The 24796-nt window shown below is 34.3% G+C and overlaps 6 protein-coding genes across 6 annotated transcripts; 4 read left to right on the top strand and 2 right to left on the bottom strand.

Annotated features, from left to right (window-relative positions):
- Window positions 1-333: 333 nt before the first annotated feature.
- On the top strand, window positions 334-3030 carry MONOS_14930 (uncharacterized protein; the record flags this gene model as incomplete). The annotated part of the gene is made up of 1 exon (XM_067867772.1): window positions 334-3030. One exon carries the CDS (start codon window positions 334-336, stop codon window positions 3028-3030), a length of 2697 nt encoding a protein of 898 aa, XP_067722435.1.
- A 3786-nt stretch (window positions 3031-6816) lies between these two features.
- On the top strand, window positions 6817-7266 carry MONOS_14931 (uncharacterized protein; the record flags this gene model as incomplete). The annotated part of the gene is made up of 1 exon (XM_067867773.1): window positions 6817-7266. The coding sequence occupies one exon, from the start codon at window positions 6817-6819 to the stop codon at window positions 7264-7266; it is 450 nt and encodes a 149-aa protein (XP_067722434.1).
- Window positions 7267-10271: 3005 nt separating this feature from the next.
- MONOS_14932 (uncharacterized protein) lies at window positions 10272-13225 on the top strand (the record flags this gene model as incomplete). Its single annotated transcript, XM_067867774.1, has 3 exons — window positions 10272-10968; window positions 11451-11969; window positions 12015-13225. 3 exons carry the CDS (start codon window positions 10272-10274, stop codon window positions 13223-13225), a joined length of 2427 nt encoding a protein of 808 aa, XP_067722433.1.
- A 416-nt stretch (window positions 13226-13641) lies between these two features.
- MONOS_14933 (uncharacterized protein) lies at window positions 13642-14644 on the top strand (the record flags this gene model as incomplete). Its single annotated transcript, XM_067867775.1, has 2 exons — window positions 13642-13779; window positions 14429-14644. The coding sequence occupies 2 exons, from the start codon at window positions 13642-13644 to the stop codon at window positions 14642-14644; spliced, it is 354 nt and encodes a 117-aa protein (XP_067722432.1).
- A 2727-nt stretch (window positions 14645-17371) lies between these two features.
- On the bottom strand, window positions 17372-19591 carry MONOS_15715 (uncharacterized protein; the record flags this gene model as incomplete). Its single annotated transcript, XM_067868608.1, has 4 exons — window positions 17372-18717; window positions 18775-19274; window positions 19355-19425; window positions 19500-19591. 4 exons carry the CDS (start codon window positions 19589-19591, stop codon window positions 17947-17949), a joined length of 1434 nt encoding a protein of 477 aa, XP_067722431.1. The 3' UTR covers window positions 17372-17946.
- A 610-nt stretch (window positions 19592-20201) lies between these two features.
- On the bottom strand, window positions 20202-21107 carry MONOS_15714 (uncharacterized protein; the record flags this gene model as incomplete). Its single annotated transcript, XM_067868607.1, has 1 exon — window positions 20202-21107. The coding sequence occupies one exon, from the start codon at window positions 21105-21107 to the stop codon at window positions 20619-20621; it is 489 nt and encodes a 162-aa protein (XP_067722430.1). The 3' UTR covers window positions 20202-20618.
- Between the last annotated feature and the right edge of the window lie 3689 nt (window positions 21108-24796).

Below are 24796 nucleotides of genomic sequence, written 5' to 3'. Positions count from 1 at the left end.
AATATCAGAAAAATAGGTTACGGATTTATTATAACCGACATTTTATAAAATAAATCTCGTTTATGACTACCGGTCTGCGCTAACCCTAACCCTAACCATTTTTTGTCTGTTTTTTTTCGATTTTTTAACTCTTTGGAATGACTATGCTGAATTTTTGATATTTTTTGGTTGTTTTTTTTTTATTTTTATTCTCTCCTTGGGATGACTATGCTCAAATTTTTGTTTTTTTCGGTTCTTTTTTCTGTTGATTTGTTCCCTCCTTGGGAAAACTCTGCTGAATTTTTGATTTTTTTGGGTTGATTTTCTGGCGTTTTTTCAGAGGAGAACAAGACTATGCCGGAATTTTCCGAAACAGGTCTCCCTCCTTCTGCTTCAGTTTCTTCTTCTTGGCGTCCTTCTGCTTCTGCTTCTGCTTCTTCTACTTCGACTTCGACTATCGTAAGTGAATCTTCATCTTCGCCATCATCGTCATCATCGTCACCTTCATCATCGACAAAGGTTGATAATCAATGGTTCTCACCGCCGAAGAAGAGCTTGTGGAAAAGGATCTCTGAGGAAGAGGAAAAGAATTTTGAAGGAGTGGAAGAGAGGAAGGAGATGGAAATTGTGGATAAGGATAAGAAGAAGGAAAGGAAGGGGAGAGGTGGAATGAATGAAAAGAACAGAAAGAAAGGAAAGAGAGAAGTGAAAGGAAGGATTTCTGGGTTATTGAAAAAGAAGAAAGAGGAGAAATTGAGAGAGGTTGTTCTTGTGGATGAGTCTGAATTTGAAGAAGAGGATGAGAAGGAATCTGAAAATCAAAGGTTCTCTCTCGAAACTCTCTCATCCGATTCTTCTGATACTTATGATTCATCTGATTCATCTGTCGAACTTGCCTTCAAGATACCCACATTCACTCAACTGAATGGAAATTCAATGGAAAGTCAGAATAGAGAAGATGATTTCCTTGGGTTGGACAATCACCCGCCCTTGTTGAGATCCATATCTTCAATGTCATCATCGTCATCATCTCCATCTTCTTCACAAACAGTCACAGCCGATATGAGTGACTGGGAGAAACAACAATCAATGAAAGAGAAACAGAGTGAATCCAGCCCTCGCAGATGTCGGGCAATCAATATGTTAATGTCAATGACAGAAGAGGAACTTCGACAATTCGATAAAGCTGGACCTGGCTATGCTGATAGCACACTCGAAAAGCATGCTTATGTGGAACAAGTTTATGCAACTTTCTGTGAGCAACGAAGGATTTCAATGTACCCTCTTAACAAAACAAATGCTTCTGCTTTTCTTCGGTTCTTGTATCGATCTCGCTGTTACGTACGATCAACAATTGAAAACGTTTTCGCCTGCAGTTTGAAGAGAATTGAGATTATGAGAACAGGATCACCAATCTCTGATGAAGTGGAACATGCAATCGCTCAGGTTTTGAGAGAGGGAAGAAATGACAAAAATGCGAAGGGAGATGGAAAAGGGAAGGAACCGTGTATTTTGTCAGACGTTGAGAGAATCATTGACAGAACGAATGATCAGTCACCAACGAAGGCAATGGAAGCTTCTCTTTGGTTAGTGGCAATCAACACTGGTGCTAGGGCGATCACAGTGTCGAATGTGCTGATTGGAGATATCGGTGCTTTAATCACCTCTGAGTCTGGTGAAACCCAAATTTTGAAGATCAAGTTCAGGATTACAAAGGCCAATCAGAACTGGAATCACACTGTTTCAATAGAGGGAACGTTGGATCAGAGGGATAATTTGAATTGCTTGTACTGGTTAAATCAACACTTAAAGAATGCATTCGACTTGGATCTTCACAATCGCGATTCTTGGGTTCTGGGTGATATGTTGAAAAAACAAAGGTTATGGAATCTCACCAGAGATGCAATGTCTCAACGTCTTCGTCGTCGTGCTCAAGCTGCTGGGTACCCACACGATCTCTTCTCCTTCCATTCATTCAGAAGTGGGTTTATGTGTTCTGCGATCTTGGCTGCGGGTGTTGATGCTCATGCAAGGGATTCGGCCTATATGTACACAGCTGCCATTGCTGGCTGGATCCCCAATTCGAAGGTTCAGAATAGATATGCAAAGCCTGCTATCACTGCATCCATCGTTGCTTCTAGAGTCATCAAAACCAAAATCGACAATGAAGTCATCGATATGTCTCTTGTCAATCCTGAGACATTTCACAACATCAATTTCAACAATGATATTGAACACAACATTTGTGAGAGAACTGCCATTCAGTGGGTTCGTCGAGCTTTCAAAGAGAGAATCAATGTTGAAAAAGTAACTTCTACGACTGAGAAAAAAACTGAGGAGAAAAGAAAGTTGTATAGACAGAGAGCTTGGAAAGATGCTTTGGCACGTTATGTTGCAAGTGATGATGCAATGGAAAAGGAGGCGAGTGAAATATATACCAAGCACAAAAACTACAAGGAGAACAGATCGAGAACTGCGACAATGAACAATGCGAGAGTGGATGTTGGAATTCGTCATTTGAATGAAAGATATTATGATTTGAATGAAAGTGTTGAGGATATAGTGGATGATTTGCTTAGGTTCGTGGATGATGAAATTGAAGGAAAGAAAGAGATGAAAGTCTATGAAAGAAAGAAACCTTGCCCCTATGAGCACTCTTTGCATAGGGAAGTCGATGAAAAAGGTCACAGAAAAAGGGTCCCTTGGACGGAAGAAGAAGACTTGAAATTGCTTGAAATGAATTTTGAAAAGAAAAGAATGGTTGAGATGGCTGCTGAGTTACCTGGGAGGATGCCTCGTGATTGCAGAGATCGTCTCAGAAATTTGGGGGTTATCGAAGGTTGGAAAGATGAAAACATGACAAAGAAAAAGATGAAGAGAAGAAAGATGATTTTGAAAGATGATAATGATTCTGATGAAAATGATGAAGATGATGATTCTGATGATGAAGAAACTGAAGAAATTGAGGAAAAAATTAGTTTGAAAAAAGAAATGAAAAAAAGAAATACTAAAGAAAGAAAAATCGAAATTCATCATGATGATGAAAAATAAACTTTTTTATTACCTTTTGATTTGAATTTTTATTGGTTTTTGATTTTTTCTATATAGTCATTGTTTTCCGAAATATTGTATTTTCATTTGGCTTCGCCAAGTTATACCCAGTTAATTACCTTTTTATTTTTTTTATATTTTTCACTTTTTTTATTTTGAAAGAAATATCAAAGGTCAGATGAAATTGATGTTAATCTTTCATCAAACGACCAATATTTTTGATATTTTTCACTCTTGATATTATTCGATTTTATTGAGGTTTATTGAATGTTTTTCAATAACAAATTGATATTATTAATAAATTTTCAGATTAATATAAATAATCCAGATAAATTAAATTCTTTTTTTTCTTTAAAATTGGAAGTTTTCTTGGGTTGCAAGTTCTTATCTAAATGAATATTGAAAGATGATCAAAATAAAAAAATATTCTTCTCTCTCTTAAATATTGTTGGGTTTCATTTTCTTTTTTGATAAAAGAATGAAATCAAAATCTTATTCATCAGAAGATTAAAAAGATTAACTCTCATTCATTATCAGTTGTTTTCATTGGTTAGGATGAAAACAGTCATTCACTCAAAAACACTTGAACAATAATGATATTCAAAATGATCATATTAGTGGGTTGCACTCATTCAACATTTTGAATTTCAATATCATATTTCAGTTTGAACCTCATATGATAAATGGAATATTCTTCGGTTATTAATGAAAATGTTTCTATCAAAAAGAAAATAATAATTCTGAAGATAGCAAAGAAATTTTGCATTTAATTCTTTTGAGAGATAATTTTTGGTTCTTAACGGGAATATTCATTCAGCAATATACAAATATTTTGTATCATCAATATCATTGGGTTTCACTCTCATTAAAAGTCAAATAAACGCACGCATTTCTATCAAGAGCAAAGTTCTAGTTGGTCAATTTCAATCAATATACTCAATTATTTTCATTCATTTCATTGAAATCACAACAAATGACTGAAATGTTTTCGAAGGTTCTAATATTCAAATAATCAGTTTTATTAATATAAGCACATTCATATGAACTATTCCAATATGTTGAATGATATTCATGGGTTGCAACATCACCAATGACTCAGTAATTACTATCATTTCATTGACTCAAAATATAAAAGAAAGAAGAAGTTTTCGAAGGTTATTTGCACATGAGGTGTTGTATGACTTTCAATGCAATATGAATTTCATCTCAAATGTGCATAAATATATAATGATCAATGAACAAATTCATAACACAATAGATAAAATTCAATGAAAAACTGATTTTCTTAGGACCTCCTACAAAATAAGGTTATCGTAGGTTAGCTCAAAAATTTGAGGTCCGAATGATACTAGAATTATGTACAACATGATTCCACACATCATGCACAACCCATCCCTAATCTTCCATGCACAGATGAACCCCTAACCCTAACCTAACCTAACCTAACCCTAACCCTAACCTAAAACGACTACACCATCTTCTTCCTCATCTTCCTCATCTTCCTCATCTTCCAAAAAGCAACAAAATGAAACAACAAACACTTCTTCCTTCAGCAACAATGATGTATGGGTGAGTGATCAATTAGTTGAATATGCCACTTCACCAACTCTTATTCCTCCTCAAGCGTTCCAAAATCTTCTTTTGTCATTTTCAAAAGAAATCATCACTTCATCTTCTCAACATAATACACAAACAGATGATAGTGATTTATCGCTTCATGATAATTTTGCACAAACCATGTCAAACAGCAACGCAATGGATGTTCTTCCTGCAATTCAATCTCCTTCTTCATCGATGTTTTCAAACATTAACAAAGATTCCAGTTCTTCATCAAAAACAGTTAACGGCTTGCAAAATTTAGGAAATACTTGCTATATGGCCTCTCTTCTTCAATGCATGTCTTCTATCATTTCACAAAAGCCATCTTTTTTCAAAAAACAAACAGCTATGAAGAACACATCTTCGCGTGTTATTAGTGTTTGTCAACAATTGGCTAAAGATAGAATGGCAGTGCGTTCCTGGGTCCCACCATTGATCAACAAATGGGAAGACTTTTGTGGAAATGGTCGCAGACAGCAACAAAATGTGACTGAGGCGTTTAACAATCTTCACCAACTTCTTCGAAAAGATGAGTTGATAAATAAGGATACCTTCAATCCTGTTTTAATCACTCATCACAAATGTCAAAAATGTCAAAAAGTTTCTAATCATTTCAATGAATCTTGTAACAATGTTATCATAAATTCATCCTCTCCTCATAAAGGTCTATCTTCTCTCTTTTCTACTGAGATATTGTACGGAAAAAATGCTGTCTATTGCAACGATTGCAAAGAGAAATGCTGTGCTGCGAGATGGGAGGAAATGGCTGCATTTCCAGAGGTGCTAGCCCTCTGTCATGAATGCACTGATGCTGCTCGTTCTGCTCCTTCAAGAACACTTCTGATTGAAACAGATCGTGTTAATCAGCGCACTTTCTGCAAAGGGTTTTCAACAGAAAAAATTCAACATCTTCAAAAAGATAATCAGGAAACGATTATTTATCATCTTTCAGGACAAATTCTTTTCAAGCGTTTAGATCTACAAAATGGGCATTACATTGCAGTTGTGAAAAGGAAGGCAGTAAGAGAGGCATTGTGGAATATTTGCAACGATTCTGATATCTTTGAATTGGACAAAGAAAACTGGAATTCATCATGGAAAGATCTTTATGAACAAGGTTTCGTTCCTTCGCTGACATTCTATATCAAAGAAAAAACAAAACCAACACTATCTGCTATTCAATTTGGTGGTTCTTCTTCTTCTTCAGAAACATCAAATTCAAGCACTTTAAATAACATTTCATCATCAGCATCATTATCAGCATCATCGTTTATCACACCACCATATCAAACTACTCCCATTCCACAACTTTCTTCATCAATAACAACTAACAATATATTGGAAGCACTGAAAGAAAGAAGAAAGAAAACGGGCATCTTTTCTCCGAATGAAAAGAGATTAATCTTCAAGCCCAAGACAAAATTATGGAAAGAGTTTACAGATGAAACAAACATCAAAGTTTCTCTGTCACATTTTTACCAACTCACAACCAACTTCTCCAAAGCAAAAAGGCGCACAGATCTCTGTGGCATGTGCGAGAAACTCAACTATCTGGAAAACAAACTCAAATCTTCACAAAACAAAAATGGACTTTCTTCTGCCGAGTTTCATACACTTAAATTACTTCGTCAACATCGACTCGTTGCAGAAATGCAACGCAAACATTATCAATCTTCTATCGAAAACCTGAAAGAGGGAGAAGCAGTCTTTGTCTTTGACTTCAAAGAGAAATGGAAACTCCCCATCAGAAAAAATCAACTTCAACAAGAATTCTTCAATTATCAACAAGTCTCCCAATTCACAATCATCTCTCTTCAAAAAATTAATAATCAACAAATAAAACGAAAATTCAACTTCTTCTCCGACTGCCTCTCAAATGATCACAGATTTGTTATTGAGTGTCTGGAATCTGTGATCAAAAGACACTTCTTCACAGACACTCACACTTTTAAGTTTTTCTGCGATTCTGGTCCACACAACCGAAATCGCTTCCTTCTTCACTTCATCCTCTCCAAACAATCGAAACTCCTTAAAAAGAAAAACACTCAACTCAATTTCTTCGCTGAGCACCATGGAAAGAATATTTGTGATAGTGAATTTGGTGCACTTGTTAACACAATCGACAACAATCTTTCGACAGAACACATCAACACACTTCACGATTTGATCGACTTCTTCGAAAACAATATGAACGCTTCCAACTCAGCTTCTTCAACTTCACAATCAAACATTTTCTCAACATCATCCTCAACAAGTTCTTCTCCATCGTCATCAACTGTCAATGACTCTGCACATGAGAGGTACTTTGAAGAATATGTACCATCTCAGCAAATTTCATGGCCATCTCTGTCAGTCCCTCACATGAAGGACTATTTATTCTTTGAGCGCAAGGGCTCATTTGTCTGTGCATCTGCTGTTGGATATCTTCCTCAACGCTCTCTGGTTGCCCTCGAATCTTCGACAATGAAAGAAAAAGTGCAACGAACAAGGAAGTCATTTCACTCTGATATCACATCATCTAACTCTTCTCTTCTTTCTCAATCTTCTCAAGATCTTCTTTCAAGGAGATTTGAGCTTCTTCTTGACTCTTCTTCTTTTTATGAATCTCAAAATTGTATTAATGGTGTCCCTTTTTAAGAAACTAGTTGTTGTGTATGCTTAGCTGGCATTCTATCGGAAGGGTGCTGGACATGACTGTTCGAATTACATACTGCAGCCTCTGGGCTGCTTTATCCGGACCTGGATACGACGAACAGCCTCCCAGGTGCACAACAGTTAGAATCCGATTGTCTTTTTGTGGTTTTTGTCCCTATAATGTCCCGATTTATTTCTTGGTTATTGTCCCGCTTATATATGTATTCATCGAGATTCATTAATAGAGAGAGTTGTGAGGGAATTCATTGATCTTTGAGTGAGGTTTTTGGAAGGGAGAGTTATTGAGAGTGTGAAGTGATGTTTTATCATTGTGTCTGTCTTTTTTCTTTGTTGGATTTGATCTTTTTGAGTCAAAGTTAGAGAAATATCAGAAAGGGAAGAGTGGATGGAAAACAGATGGAAAATAGACAAGTTTGTTTTTGAACTTTTTATACAAATATTCTTTTTTGTTTGGAATTGTCCTTGATACCACGAATTTGCTTAAATAGTATATATTTTTCTTATATTTTTTATTGTTCAAAATTGTTGATATTTCGTTGATATTTGGTGATTGTTTTATGATTATGTGATAGAATAAAGTTTTATTAAGAGTTACAGAATCTATTAAGAAATATTCTAATTGTTTTCTATTTTTTTCAATGATCAATATCGTGAAGTACTATTTATTTATTTTTTTTATGTAATTTTGATTGGTGAACGATTGATTTTATTTTTTATTGTATCAAATTTTCAATTCACAATAAATATCCAGCTTTACTGAAATAAAAATAACAAATAAAAACAAAAATGTGAAAATGTGTTCACTAGCAAAATAAATATTTTAAAGTGTATTTCACATTGCATTTTTTTAATTTTCCAATAACATAAAAAATTTTTTCGTTTGAACAAAAAACCCCAAAGCTCAATTCAACAAATGTCTAAATTTTTTTGAAAAGTTCCTTTTGTCTAATTTTCAAAGAAAATAAAAATTTCGTATTTCGATCAAATTTTTGTTCCCACTCACCAAATTTCGCTGTCATTAAAACTAATGCTTGACAATGTTATTATTTCCATCTTAGTGAAGTTTCGTAAGTGGGAACAGAAATTTGATTAAAATATATAATTTATTCTTTATTTGAAAATTAAACAAAAGGAACTTTTCAAAAAAATTTTGACATATAATAATGTATCAACTCATGATCAAAGAACAGATTCCAACACCTGCATTTTTTGCTTCTAATAGTTTATTTACATAATAGTCAATCGTTCCGAACAAAAAAATTTGCGTCTTAGAATCTGCATCTTTGGATCAAAAATGTTACCATAATAAAAGAGTAAATTTCAGAAAACTTGAATGCATTCATTTTGAATTTGTTGATTGCTGCCTTATCATCACAGCTAAAAGAAGCACAAAGAAATGATAGTCATTTTCAGAAGCAGCAAGGAAAAGAGGCAGTCATGCAGATAATTTATCAGTGTCAGCCGAATAAAAGAAAGATAGGTCACACTTTAAGAAATGCATAAAGCATGATTCTTCTTCTTTGAAGAGTTTCTATTTTAAAATTCATTATCATATATAAACTTAGCATTATCTTTTGTTTTCAATGCTATTTATTTATTATCATTTGTGGATTACTTGAAACATAGAGCTGAACTTGGATGTCAGATGGCATTTGCATCTTCATAAACTTATTCTACATTTAGCAATTCAATCAACTCTTCAACTCACTTATTTAAAACTTCAACATTTGATCTATCTTTCAATGAAGCAGTTGATTTCTCGTTCAATGTTCATCTCTCTTGAATCCCATCTTTTTCAATCAAAATAATCATTGTTCTCCTTCTTCATCACAATTTTCCAAAAGCACTTTTTGCTTCAAATTCTTCGTGAAAAGCCGTCAACATTCATGAAAAACTCCACATCTGATATTTCTTCGCTGTTCATCGACTTCCATCACACCCAAGAAAGCATAAGAATTTCAATCAAAACTTCTTCTTCAACTTCAGTATTTTGTTTGCGTATGAAAACCGAGACATTGAATAATAAAATGAAAAAGGCAAATAAAGAATTTTCCATTGAATACATCAACAATTTACATCAAAACTGTGTATTCCTTCGTAACATCTTATCAGTTCATTCTCAGCAAGCCATTATGAAAGGTTTTAAATTTAAAGAAATGCATTGCTTTTGTATTAGGCTTGAGAAAAAAGCGGATTTGGAAGAGTGGATTTTTGGACTATTTCATGAATTGAAGAAAAATGGAGAGGAAAAGAAGAAAGAAAGGAAAAGAACTATTTTGAGCAGAGATTGAGGAATATCAGTTTTGGAAACAGAATTACGAAGGAAAATTTTCGATGGTGAAGAAACATTTATTCATTTGTATAACAAAGCAGATGAAAAAGTGGAATGAAGGGAAAGCAGAGGAAAATATAACTGAAGCAAAATAAAACGATTATTAAAATTGCAAGATGGTCTTCGAGTTTCGATCAGCCTTCTCGATAATGAAAAAGCACAGATGTCAACAGAATGATGAAAGAAGAAAGAAGAAATTGAAATTGAGCACAAATTTTGAAGAATTTAAATTTGAGATGAAAAGAATATACAGAACCAGCATGCCAAAAAAAAAGATAAAAGAAATCAAGGGAAAGGCAAAGAAAACTTCTCATTCATCGTCTTTTGAAAAATCATTCCGTTTAAAATGATGAAAAGGAAGAAATCATCAAAAAGGATTAGCTGATAGCAACGCCTGCATTTTTCGAAACAAGAGAACGTGAGAGAAAGAAAGAGAGAGAGAGAGAGAGAGATGAGATGAGAAATAGAAGGAGCAAATTAAAGGGAAAAACGATTGAGATGAATAAAGGGAATGAAGTGGAAGAATGATGAAAATGGCAGATGCAAAGGCGATTGTGAAAAGGGATTGAAATGAAGATACAGAAGAAATCGAAGAATAGAAGCTCTCCATTATCGGCTTTGGACACTTCAACAGAAACTATTTTTGAATTGTGAAATGAAATCCCATTCTGTTAGCTATTCTGCAACAGAGCTACAAACAGAACCTAAAGAAGCAACATTTATGGCGCTTCAGCCAACAGCAGACGCAAAAGCAGGAGAAAAGAGTCAGCCTCTTTCACGTTCACTTTCATTATCACCATCATTTGCTTCTTTACCTTCTTCTTCCTCCTCCAACTCTTCCTCTTCCTCTTCCTCTTCTTCCTCTCTTCAAACAAACAAAACTCCCTCATCCACCACATACAACTCCAAACACACGCAATCTCCTCTTCTCTCTCTGATTGCCAGCAGTCACTCACTGCACATCTGCATCTCTCAACTGGGCGCTCGACTTTATGACTCTGTTATTCCTGTGAAAAGAGAAGAAAATATTTCTTCTCTTTCTTCTTCTCTTTCTCTTTCTTTTGCAAGTTCTTCTTCAAGTTCTTCTTCTTCTTCTTCCCCCTCCTCATCATTATCAACAACAAAAGCAAAGATTAATTCTTCTTCTTCTCCTTCTTCTTCTCCTCCTCCTTCTCCTTCTCTTCCCTCTTTCACTTCAATTATTGCTTCTGATAGTAGTTTATCTCTTGCTATTGACGGTGATTTTGCGGTGTCAGTTGCGAATGAAAGCGAAGATCAGTTTCAAATTCCATTGCAACACACGATTTGCGGTGGAGAATGTGTTTGTGGAAAAAGAGAAGGAGCTGACAGCGGTTGTGGATGTGGATGTGGATGTGAATGTAAATGCAAATGTTGATAAGAATAGGATGAGTGAAAGAGGGAAGAGAAGGAGAAGGAGGAGGAGAAATAGAAGGAAAAGAAGAAGAAACAATAGAAGAAGTGTGCTTTGTGGTGGAGTTTGGGGGTAAGATTTCACAGAAACTAAAGAAAGATGTGGAAGAGATGAAATGAATTGGAAGGAGAGGATGAAATGAATGTTTGGAGAAGAATTCAAAGAAGAAGAAGAAGAAGAAAAAGAAAAAGAAGAAAAATGATTTCAAAAAGAAGAAAAAGAGGAAGTGCAAAAAACAGGTATTGCTAATCTTTGCTATCTTTATTTAAATAATATTCTGATTATTTCAAACAATTCTTTCTTTCTTTCTTTTGATTTACAATTTTGTTTAACCAATAAAATTATTTATTTATTTCTGTAATGCTGTTTTTATCTTATCTTATTTTTCCTTTTCATCCTCAGCAACTTCTTCCTTTTCATCTACAATCGCAAGCAAATCATCTTTCACACCTTCAATAAACGCAACAATTGCTCGTCCTTCTTTGTATCAGTCAGCTTCAAAATCTTCTTATTCTTCTTCTTTTATTTCTTCTCTTTTGCCAATGAACAACAATGCAGATAATGATAAAACACCAAAAGCAACATCAACATCTGCGCAATCATTGGGAACAACAATACAACCTCTTTCTTCTTTTTCCTCTTCCTCTTTTCATTCTCCTTCCTCCTCTTCTTCCTCCTCTTCTTTTTCTTTCAACAGCCATACAATGAAAACTTCCTCAAATGATAATCAGCTTTCACTCCTGTCAGTTTCAATGCCCCGTTCTCAATACAATTCATCAAAAGCTGTTTATTCTGTTAATTCTATCGATTGTGCTTCTTCAACTGCTTCTTCAAACATTTCCTCTTTGAATCAATCGAATAATGATAAAAATAATGTTAATGATATTGAGAAAGATAAAAATAACAATGGAATAAAACAATGTTTGTCTGATACATTGCGCACAGAAGTTCTATAATTGACAATAGATTCATCATCATTATCTTCTTCTTCTCGTTCTCCTTCTTCTTCTTCTTCGCCTCTTTCTTCTTCTCTTTCTTCCACCTCAACTGTACAGACAAGCTTTTCTGGAGTTTCAAATGATTTTTTTGGAAGAAAAAACAAAAGCAAATTAAAAGCAAAAGAAGGAGAAGAAAAAGAAGAAGAAAAAGAAATTGATACATCTAAATACAAAGATGAAGGCTTCGAAGTGGAAGACGAAGAAGATTTGTTTGATAGAAAAGTTCATTCAAAAGCTGTTTTTGGAGCTTCTTCTGAACCACTTGCAGGAACACTTCCTTCTTCTTCTTCTTCTCTTTCTTCATCTCTTTCATCATCGTCTTCTTCTTCTTCTTCCTCTTCTTCTTCCTCTTCCTCTTCTTCTTCTTCTTCCTCTTCTTCTTCTTCTTCCTCTTCTTCTTCTTCTTCTCCAATATCACATCGTACTAAATCAAAGATCCCAACATCACTCAATCGTTTGTCTTCTTCTTCTTCTACTACTACTACTACTACTACTACTCTTCCTCCTTCTTTTATTTCTTCTTCTCTTTCTGCTTCTTTCCCATCTAATTCTTCTTCATCCTCTTCTTCCTCTTCCTCTTCTTCAATTTCTTCTTCTTCTTCTTCAATTGTTTCATCATCATCATCATCATCATCTTCCTCTCCTTCCCTTTCTTCCTCTTCTTCCTCCTCCTCCTCCTCTCCTTCTTCTCCTCTTTTCCCCCACACATTAACCTTTCTCCCTCTCCCTCTCAATCCTTCCTCCAAATCACATCCTTTTGTTGAACAAGTCAATTTCCCTTCTCCTGATATTCCATTCGTTTTGCTTTCCTTTACGATTGTGCAGGTATTGTATGAAGCATCCACAATTGGAGAAATGATGAAGAGGAAAAAAGAGGAGAGGAGGAGGAGGAGGTTGAGGAAGAAGATGGAGGAAGAAGAGATAGAAAGAGAAAGACAAAAAGAAAAACAAAAACAAAAACAAAAAGATAGAGATAGAGAAAGAAAAGAAGAAAAACAAAAAATGAAAAAGAAGCGGAAGAAGAAAAAGAATAACAAGAATAACATGAATGAAGGCGAATCTAAGCTTCCTCATAAACTTAAAGGGGTTGTTGAGCTTGCAGGGTCCTATCAATTTTACACAGACAATGAAAAAGGAGAGAAAAATAAAAGACACACTCATATGCTTCCTGGTTCTTGAATGAATAATTCGAGATAATCTTCTTTTTGTTCTCCATTTTTTTCTTCTCATCCTCTTCTTCCCTCTCTCTCTTCATTCCACATTCTTTCTGCTTTTTCCTCCACGCTCTTTCCTCTGCCTCTGTGACTCTCTTCGCATTCAACTGGTCTTTGATGGCTTGTTCGTCAATGATCTTTTCCTGCATAGCCCTCATCCTTGTTGTTTCAAACTATTATTCTTTCTTCTTCTTCAGCTGCTCCGTCTCGTATGCTGCTTCTCGCTCCTGAAGAGAGTAGAGAGAAAGAGAGAGAGAAAGAGTCAACGGCAGAAAAGCTTAAGGAGAAAGATGCACAGGAGGAGGAGGTGAAGAAGAAGAAAAAGCGAAATTGCTCAGAAGATTGGGAAGAACAATGTTACAAGTTGCAAAGATGAGATCTATGGAAATGAGATGCTCAACAGAGTCGCTGGAGTCAGCATTGAACACAATGATGAGAGAGACATCGCCAAAAGTGGATAGTTTGATGTGGGAGAGTTTAAGAATTAAAGCGTGGAGAACACAGAAGCAAGAAGCTGAGGTTTACATAAAAATGGTGGAAAAAAAGAGGGTGGAGTACACATCGAGAAATTATTCAATACGGCATATGAACGAGGAACAGGTTGATTTAGACAATGAATGTTAGGAGATAGCAATTTATGAAGATGCAATTGTTGAGAACCACAGTCATTGAAAGAAAATGGTTGCAAAAGGATCTCAAACAAGAATTGCAGAGACTAAATAGACTTCAGGTGGAAGCCTAATGGTGTAGAGGTTGAATAAAGAGGAATTGTTGGAGGAGGAAGGGAAAGAAGTGGAGAAGATTGGATACGATGAAAAAGCTGAAATAGAAGAAGTCGGAATCTCAGATGGGGGTTTTGTGGCGAGAGAGTGTTGAGTGAAATCGAGTGAAAAAAGGGATTCGTTGATATATGAAGCGAATCCTGGAAAACTTGAGAAAGACATATTTGCCGACAAAGGCATCGCTCAAGGTGAAGCGGTGGTTGAGGATAGAGAATGAAGAATGGAAGGAACATTTGCAAGTTTGGAGCAATTGAGACAAACAGTCGCAACTTCTTGTTGTTAAGTCACACAATTGCAGCTTCAATCTCGTCCAAATAGTAGACTGCAAATCATCTGTCAGCATTCACACAAGTGTTGGCCCTTTGCATGTGTTTATAACGTTGCAGATATTAGCAATGTCCAGAGCGATGGCTGTTCTGTGGTATGTGACTTGTGAAAACGAAGCGGCGGAGCTAGCCAAAGCAAATGAGCAGAAGGCAACGAGTGCAGTTCCAGAATTCAAAGAGAACTGGAGAGAGAGGGATGAGAGTGTTGAGGAAGTGGATGGAGCAGATATCTGGAGAAAGGATGGCGACAAGAAAACAGTGATGTTGATGCAGTAATCAAAAGACGCATGCCTTTATGAAGAGTCAGTTGTTGTTTGAGCAGTTTTCGAATGAAGATTATTTCTCGAAAAAAAGCAGCCCGCAAAACCAGGCAACTTATGGGACAGATATCAGGATAAAGGATGAGAGTCGAGGAAGAAAAAAGGAGAATAAAAGTGGCGCAGATGATTTAGAGATGAGAAAGACAAAACGAGGATATCCGTGCTGTTGAAGCCTTAAAAGAAAAAAAGCTGAACTTCAAGAATTTCCTGTTATTTTTCCTCATTCCTTTGATATTTTCATAAAATAATTTTGATCAATTAATCAAAATAACAATTTCATAGAATTGTTTGTTTTCGAACAAAAATAAATGACAAAAATTTGTTTGTTTGATAAATGTCTTGAGTTTCTATTATCTTTTTCGATGTTAATTTTTGAAAAATTTAAAATTTTGACTATTGTTTTAAGATCTTCAAATTTAAATACAATATTTTTTTGCTGTAACATTTTTTAACATATATATGTATTGGAAATCAATTTATTGAGTATTGAAACAATCATTATCATGCTTTTCAAACAAGATAACTTACGTTTTATAATGTTATTTGAATTTTCGAGTTTTTTTTTTGAAATTATTTTTATTTTAAGATATTTGAAATGAAATCAATTGGAAACAAATTTTAATCAACAAACAATCAACAATAATAATATATTAATCGATATTTTCATGCAATTTCAAACATAAATTTTCTTATTAACCACACCCTTTATGAAAATTTTTTATGATCAATCGTCGAAATTTTTTATGAAATCAAAAAAAATCACCCATTTCGTCTAATTCCATCATAGACACCTCGCTGACGCTATCTCTTTTCAGTGTTCAAAATAAAATTGCCTATTCTTAGAAAAAAGTTCGCTCACCGATCTCTTATTTTTGGAAGGAATATTTTTGTTCTTTCAAATCTGATGATCCGAATATCCATAACAATAAACTTGAAAAAGATTAGGCGTTGCTTTTCTCCTTTATTCCAACTCAAAAATATTAATGCAAAAAGATATGGTGTGAATTCTAGTATTTTCATGATTATTTGGGGATTAAATTTGTGCAACTTTTTTCTATCCAAACACATTCGAATTCGATGTGAATGATAAAAATTGCTTTGGTTTTTTGAATGCAATGTGTTTTCAAAAATGCAGGATATAGATAACACAAAAAAATTCACTAGTGTGCATTCACTGTTTCATTGAATTCTTTTTGATTGGACTTCTTTCTTTGTTTTTTGAAGAATTATTTTCCCAGTTGAGCAGCAACTCAGCTGATGAGCAGTAACGGGCAATCGAAGAGATTAATGAAATGATTATTGAAACGAACGAAAAAGATTTTGATTTAATTTTCACAAAAGAACTGTTCGACAAAATGGACAAAATGATTGAAGAAAAGGAAATATGTTTGGAAAATGCGTTCGTGTTGCTGAAGAGCATAGGATGTTGGAATGTACTGAAAAATGTATTTGATTACGGTTTTTATGGATCTTCATTGAATCAAAGATTTAAGAAAATGATTATTGAAGAAGAACTGAAAAAAGAAGAGAAGAACGAGAAGCTTCTTGTTGACCTTTTTGAGTGCTTCACTTTACTTAACTTTTGTTTCCCGCCAAACTCGCTTTCAATTTGTGTTCCTTGCCTTTTGAAGTCTTCGTCAAACAAAGAGGAAAACAAAGAGGTTCAAACAGAAGTGGAAGTGGCTTTGCTTGCATTAAGCGGATCTGGATATTGCGTATGAAAACTTCTTTTCCAATTGTGATACTAATATCCCCCCTCCTCTCTCATTTTTTTAAATTTTATTTTTTTGATTTTTTTCTTCACTTTATTTAATTTTATTTATTTATTTTCTATTAGAAACTGGACAAAGAACTTTATTTGAATGAAATCAAGGAGATCATCGAATATCATCAGGAACATCATAATCTGACACGAATTGCCTATCAATCAGCTTGGCAGTTTTTGATAAAAAGAATAATCTTTGAAAACAGTTTGGAAGAAATTATTGTGAATGAGCTGCATTTTGCGAGAGAAGCAAGAAGAGAACTGGAAGAACTCTCGAAATGTGTTGATGGGAAGAGAAAAGAAGGATGGAAAGGAGGAAAAGTTACGAAAGAAGATCTTTTTTTAATGAAATGGATTGAAACATTGTGGCTTTATTTTCGCCATTGCAAATTGTGGAATGAAGACTATACTGATCTAATTAACAGCCTTGTTCGGGTATTTCGAATAGCAAAGGATAATCACAGAGAAATAAGTAGAGAATGCATTAATGTGTTAGAAGAAGCAGCAAGGAATAGAAGTGTGACAGTTGATGATTTGTTGGAGAGTGGGGCTGTTGATGTTTTTCTGGAGGAGATTCACAAATCAACAATGGATGACAGAATAACAATTATAAGCTTGGAATTCTTCTTCAATGTTTCAAATCGTTTGAAAAAAGATGATGATGAAAGGAAAGAAGCGAAAAGAAAGGCAGATAATATGAAGTTGTTGGAAAGGATGGAAGAAGAGGGATATGAAGATATCATCTTTTGCTTTAACGGAATGTTGCATTTTCTTTGGATGAATTATGAACATAGAATGGCATGTGATGTTTCATACTATTTTGTTAATGTTTGAGTAAATGAAACACTCATTCTTTCTTTCTTTCTTTTTTCTTATTCTTTTTTCCTTTTTCATTTCACAATTTGGCAAGTTTAAAATGTTTTTTCAAAAGCTATTTTTTCATAACTTCAAAATGGAACAAAATGAACAGAAAAATAAAAAAAGAAAAAGAAAAGAAAAAAAGAAAGAAATCAATAATAACATTTCAAAGTTAGCATTTGAAAATACAAACTTGAATGGATAAAGTGGAGGCAAATAATCCTTAAAATTCACAATGACATTGTCAAAGAATAAATGGGAAATACAAAAGAAATTTGATAGAAAAAAAGAAATTTTGAAAGGGAAATCAAATGAAGAACGTGGGGAGGTACTTATGTAAATAGTCAATAAACAATTTTGATGAAAAATGGAGCAAATTAATCAGAGGAAAAGAAAGACAGAAGAGAAACGAAAATTGAACAATCATTTAATTCATTTTTTCACAATCACTTTGCTTCCATTTGATAGAGCGAAAGAACTCTTCAATAAAAACATAAACTTTTTGAATTGTGAAATTGAAAAAAAAAGAAATAAAAAAAAATAAATAAATAATAAATAATAAAAAAAATAAATAAAAAATTAACAAAGAAAAATTGAAACTTTGAGGGGAAAAAAAGAATGAATGTTTCATTCACTCAAACATTAACAAAATAGTATGAAACATCACATGCCATTCTATGTTCATAATTCATCCAAAGAAAATGCAACATTCCGTTAAAGCAAAAGATGATATCTTCATATCCCTCTTCTTCCATCCTTTCCAACAACTTCATATTATCTGCCTTTCTTTTCGCTTCTTTCTTTTTAAACAAACTCTTTTCTTTTGCATTTTCTAACATGTTCATAAAAAACATCAAGCTTTCGCCTGCCAATTTGTCATCCAATGTTGGTCGCTGGATCTCCTCCAAAACAGCATCAACAGCCCCTCCGCTCAGCAAATCACCAACTGTGACAACTTCTCCATCGGACGCATTTAGAAAGGAATCAAGGCATGTCTCATACATTTCTGTGAAATTGTCCCTTGATGCTCGATACACTTGAGCAATGCTCCTTAAAATCCCATTTAATTCTTCATTCCACAATTGGCATTTGAATAAATATTGCTTTAATGCTTCAAGCCATCTCATCAAATCAAGCTCTTCTTTTGTCTTTTTTCTTCTCTTTTCATTCTCTTCCTTCTCTCTCTTCCAATCCACAAATTTTGATAGTTCTTCCAATTCTCTTGCTGCCTCTCTTCCAAAATGTAGCTCATTCACAATAACTCCTTTGATGAGTTCACCTTTGAGTAATCTGCATACCAAAAACTCCCAAGCTGATTGATAGGCAATTCGTGTCAGATTGTGATGTTCCTGATGATATTCGATGATCTCCTTGATCTCATTGAGGAAAAGTTCAATTTCAAGATCCTTGTTAAAAATTGCGAGGAAAAAATGTTATCAAAAATGAATAATATGTGCTCATACAAAACTTTTTAAATGGTTCAACGCAATCAAAGCAATTTCCACTTCTTTTTGAGCCTTTTCGTTTTCCTCCTTGTCCAATGCCGCTTTCAGAAGATAATGAACGCAAATAAAATTAATTTCTTTTGGTAATTCTTGATAGATTTCCCCCAATATAATACAACTTTCGCAAAGATCAACAAGAAGCTTTTCATTTTTCCCTTCCTTTTTCTTTTCTTCGTCAGTGATTATCTTTTTTAATCTTTCATCCAAAGAAGTTCGCTGAAATCTAGAAAACCGCGGAAAGTTCAACACCTTGCAATACACTACATTCTTCAATATCAAAATTGCATTTTCCATCGAAAGTTTCTTTTCATCAATCATTTGATTCATTCTATTGAACAGATCTACTGTGAAAACAAAATAGAATTCTTTTTGATGCATCTTTTCCATCACTTCGTTCATTTCAAGTATTTTAACTTTCTGTTCAATTTCATCGCAATCTTCAAGCTCAGAAAACAATTCTGAAAGAATTTTTAAAATAAAATTCATAAAAACACACAAAATATTACAACAGTTAAATCAAAAGTGAATGTGAACAAACTCAAAAACTTAGACGCAATTGGAGATTCTTGGATTCCATCTTCGATCTTTTTATCAAAGCCCATTTTCATTCTAATTGCCAAAACGGCATGTTCAATTTAACAGGCAAAGTGCTTCAAAAAGAAGGGAAACCAATAAGCGCAAACGATGTGTTTTCTTCGGAAAACGAAGCGGAAGCAGCGCCAACGTCAATTGCTTTTCGGGAAGAACTGGAAATAGAATTGCCCATTGATCTCATTGCCTTAATATTAATTGAATTCATCTTTTTTCCTTTTTTTTCAATAGACTAATTGGAACGAAAGTGCTTTTTCTAGAACGTACATGGAGTAAATGAAAAACAAACATCAGATAATTTCTTATAACTTTCAATAATGATGGGATTGGGCTTTTTTGCATGTGCAGTTAAAAAATAGATTCAGTGTTAGATAGAAATAATCAAATGAGGCAAAGTTCCAAAAGATTCTCAAAAGTTTGTTTCTTGGGCAGCCCCACAAAAAAGAAAATTATGATCTTGTTCGTGAATGAAAAACGGAAAAACAAATATTATTTTAGCTGAGAGCTGGAAGAAATCATAACTTTTCAAAAAAGTGAAAAGGCATGGCAATTGAAGAGGCATGGCAAAACATAGAATTTTCTTCCTTGATGTTGAATCACAAACGATTCTGTGAAATGTGTTTGAAACTATTGGAATTCTTTCCCAGAAAAGTCTGAAATAGCTTCGATAATATCAAAATATGATTGTAGATGAAAATAAAAAGAAAGAAACAGGCAATGAAAGTGCAATGCAACATCAAAAACGCAATTGTTGAAAAGATGAAGATGCAAATGGCAAAATCAAACATATGTTATTCCTCCTCTTGTGTTCTCGCCTTCAATTCAATCCTTTCGCAGCAGATCGAACTAAATATTATGGAATGGTTATGCGATGCACTCCTCTCTTTCTTCTCCATCTCCTTCTCATTCATCTCTGGCATCATATTCGTTGCTTTGCTCAACAAAAGATGCCGACTATGTGACTAATCTGCTTGTCGTTCGAAGATGATCTTCCTGCCTTAAAGTATCTCCTTCTGTGAATGTATTTTCAATTGCTTGTTGCCTGGCTATTTTTTGAGCGTGGCTTCTTTAGAAGAAATGCTATGATTATTTCTGCGTGCGGGGAAATGTGACAGAAAACTTTGTTATTAACTCAAATTAAAAAAAAATCGTTTCTTCTTCTTCTCTGCTTTGTGCGTTTATGTGTCATTTCAATGTGTGGTTGACTTATTTTATAATTGAAAGTGGGGGAAGAAGAGGGACAAGTGAATAATTGCCACAGAAGAAGAATTTGAAGAAAGAATTATTAAATCAGAAAGCACTTCTTCACGTATTTTCTGTTTTCTATTCATCTCATTTGCATCATCCTCTACATCTATTAATTCTTCTTCATCTTCTCCTTCGTCTTCTCCTTCTTCCATTTCTCCATATTTCTTCGCAACAGCTTCCTCTCCCTCTTTTTCTTCATTTGTTCTCATTCCTTTCTTTCTTCCTCTGTTGTTCGACTTCTGCAACAAATGTCTCCCTTGTCCTGCATCTGATCGAAGCATTCTTTTGCTTTTCTTGCACCACCGCTGCTGTCTCAAGCCGACAAACAATTGAATTCCCCGTCTCATTGCATTAGCTTCCACGTGCTGTGAAAGCACCCTCACATTAAAAAAATGCCACTGCTTCAATAATTGCTGCAACTCTCCAGAAGACGAAGGAACACAATAACACATCAGACGACTTGCAGGTAGTCGAAAAGCAGAGTGAATTCAATAAGCACCTGAAAATATGTTTGGTTGACAGCAACATCTGAAAAATTCACCATTTTTAAAACCATTTCTTAAAGAAGCCACAACACAAGATAAACACAAACCAACATCAAAATAATCAGAAATAAATACATTAAACATTCTTCAGAGAAATTGCTCACCCTCGATGTTTGTCTGAGAAAACATGGCCGTCTTGTCTAACGTTTGCAAACACCTCAGCGCACCCAATGCGAAGCAGCAAAGTCCCCACAAATCAACACCACATCGATGCCACACAAATGAAGCATAGCAATAAAATCTCTGGATGGCTGCGCCTGAAGAGGCTGATCAAAAATATTCTGTATTTTTTCTGCAGTTGCCTGTGGCTCCGAAGAAAGCAAATTTCGAATGATAATCACCTTGATTGCTCAATATGGCTGTCCCTTCGAAGAATAAAATCCAAAAGCGGTTGGACTGAATGTTGTTCGATTGTCAAAAAGCACTCGATAATTGGATGTCTGTTTGATGGTATTTCTCCTTTCTTTTGAAACAAAAGAGGAATCAGAAATAGAATTTCGCAGCTTTCCATGTCTTCCTTTTGCAGTCCAAGAAACAGGAAAACCTTATAAATTAAACGGATATTTTGGGAGTATCCTTTTTTCCATTGAATTCTTGACTTTTTTTGCTATAGATATCCTTCTCTCGATATTGCCAGTTGTTTTCCTTGTCCAAAAAATACCACAAACTGCTCCACTGCATTAAACCCCAAAATGCTATATAATTTTGTGCAGATTTTGTCCTTCACAGAATTCCTTTTTGTTATCTTCATTCAACAAAATAACAGTCGAATTTGTTTTCACCTCTTGTTCCAAATAAAAATCATGTATCTTCCGTAACTTCATTTATTTCCCAATGCCTATATAATAATCTGCTCCATTCTCATCGCATTGCTCTACAAAGCGGAGATAAACCATTTCAACAATAATTCGGATTCCTGGGCTTTGGAGAGGATACGGATGGAAATATCTTCACAATCAACAGAACAATTCAAAATACACATATGCAGATGCTTTTATTCAAAAACAAAATTGTTGCATTCCCCTTGACCATCCAATCTCCAACAATCATCAGGCAGAATTTCAAAAATATTGCATAACCACCATTGTCTGCCGTCACGCAGGAAATAATATTTCTAGCTCTACAGATAATGTTCACTCACGGATTTCTCAATCTGTGAATGGAATATTCCGCTCTTTCAAATCTGATGATCATTGAATCCATAACAACAAACAGAAAAAATAAAGCATTCTTTTTCTTTAAAATTACAAGTAGAAAATGTCAACGCTTGATGGAACAGTTTGAATGCATATTTTTCTATGATCTTTATGAGTTTTTTATTTTTCATCTATGCCTTCTATCCAAACATATTCAACTTCAATGTGAATGGCGAATATTCGTTGTTTTCTTTTTGCAATATATTTCAAAAATGCAGGAGATGGAAAACTCAATAAAGTTCAATGGTATCCAATTGTTTATGGAGTTTAATTCTTTATGATCCGTTTCTTTTCTCATTTTTATTGTTGAAGAATTGTTTTGTGAACTTGAACACTGCAATGAAGATGAACAAAGAAAGAAAATCGGAGAAACGAATGAAATTGTTGATGGAATGAATGGGTATGAATTTAAATTCATTTATAAGACAAAGCTGTTTGAAAAAATAGACAAAATGATTGAAGAAAAGAAACTGCAATTGGGAAAAGCTACTTGGATACTGAAGCATATTGGATATTGTGTTGTGCTAAAAAATGTATGGAATCGATGCTTTGAATATTCTACATTGAACGAAAGATTTAAAAAGAAGATTATTGAAGAAGAAAAGAAAAAGAAAGAACGAAAAGCTTCTTGTTGATCTTTGCGAATGCTATGTTTCTCTAAATGATGACAATCAACCTGATTTACGTAGTATCTGTATGTCTTGCCTTCTGAATGCTTCATTGAACAAAGAAGAAAAGGAGGAAACTCAAAAGGAAACGGAAATGGCTTTGATGATATTGAACAAAATTGGATATGGTGTATGAGCACTTCTTTTTCATTTTTATTGTGTTTGCTTTTTTCCCTATTTTTGATAGAATCTGGAACAAGAACAATTTATGAAGGAAATCAAAGAAATCATCGAACATCAGCAGAAACATAGAAATCTAACAAAACTTGCCTATCAGTGTGCTTGGCAGTTTTTAATAAACAGATTTTACACCAATAAATTGTTGGAAGATACAGTTGTGAATGGGCTGCATTTTGTTAAAGAAGCAGCAAGAGAATTGGACGAGCTTTCAAAGTCTGTTGATTGGAAAGTGGAAAAAAGAGAGGAAAGAGGAAAAGAAACGAAAGAAGTGCTAGTAATTCAGAGATGGATCCAAACACTTGAGATTTTTATTTGCAGTTGTCAATTGTGGAATGAAGAACTTGTTGAGCTTTTCAGAAGCATGGTTAGAGTATTTCGAGCAGCGAAGGATAATCACAGGGAAATTAGCAGAGAATGCATTTATGCATTTGAAACAGCAGTAATAAATAGAGCCGTGAAGATTGATTACTTACTCGCAAGTGGAGCTGTTGAACTTATTTTGGCGGAAATAGACAATTTAATTGGAATGCGTTCAATAATTGAAAGATGCATGAATTTTTTCAATGGTCTTATTTGCAGATTGAAGAGAAAGACGGAAAAAGAAAGTGATGAAGCAGAACGAAAAGCAATGATAAGAAATGTGATTGAAAAGATGGAAGAAGGAGGATACGAGGATATCATTGCAAGCCTTTATGGAGTGATTTCTTTTCGAAGCAAAAATGGTTATGATGAATTATCAAGAAACACTTCTGAATATTTAACGTATCTGTAAATGGAATATTCTATGCATCTCCATTCATCTCCATTCATTTCATCTCATCTCAGAAAAGAAGAAAACTTGAAGAAGAAAGACGAAAGAAGAAAGAAAATGAGTATGTGAAAAAATAAATATGAAAAGATAAGAGAAGAGAAAAGAGAAAAGATTTCGTTCTGAAGCAACATTTTCAGTTGAACACGAAGAATATTCAACAAAAATTGTGTGTTCTTCATTCATTTCATTCAATCTTCTCATTCTCATCTTCCACTTCGACGTCACTCGCACACTCTCCCTCCCTCATTCAAACATTCACACAGCATCTGTCTTCATTTCAACAATTGTGATCTTCCTTTTCTTCTTTTTCTTCTTCTTCTTCTTCTTCTTCTTCTTCAACTTTCTGTTTCGACAAAGAAGACAACACACAACTCAGATGAATTGGGGTTGAGTCGCTTTCAGATGATGGATGGAATGGAAGGGAAGGGCAATGAAACAAAAATTGGATGAATTTCAAATGAAGATTTCTGAGCAAAAGAGAAAGAGAATGAAAAAAAAGAATTCAATTGAGATTGACTTGTTTCAGCCAAGCAGTTTTTGAATAAGATTTTCATTCTTCTTCTTCTTCGTCGTCATCAGGTTTATTTCTGTTTTATTTTGCACAAAAGAAGTTGACATCTGGTTTCTTCAACAAACAATTCTTTCTTCATTTCTTTTGTATTCCTCTCCTTCATCATCTCTTATTCATTGAAATTATAATCGGAAAGAGAATAAGCAAAAAAGTTCGGAGGCTTCAAGAGA

Source organism: Monocercomonoides exilis (genome assembly GCF_001643675.1).
Source record: "Monocercomonoides exilis strain PA203 chromosome Unknown scaffold42-869251, whole genome shotgun sequence".
NCBI lineage: Eukaryota > Preaxostyla > Oxymonadida > Polymastigidae > Monocercomonoides > Monocercomonoides exilis.
This window is presented reverse-complemented; position numbering and strand designations above follow the sequence as displayed.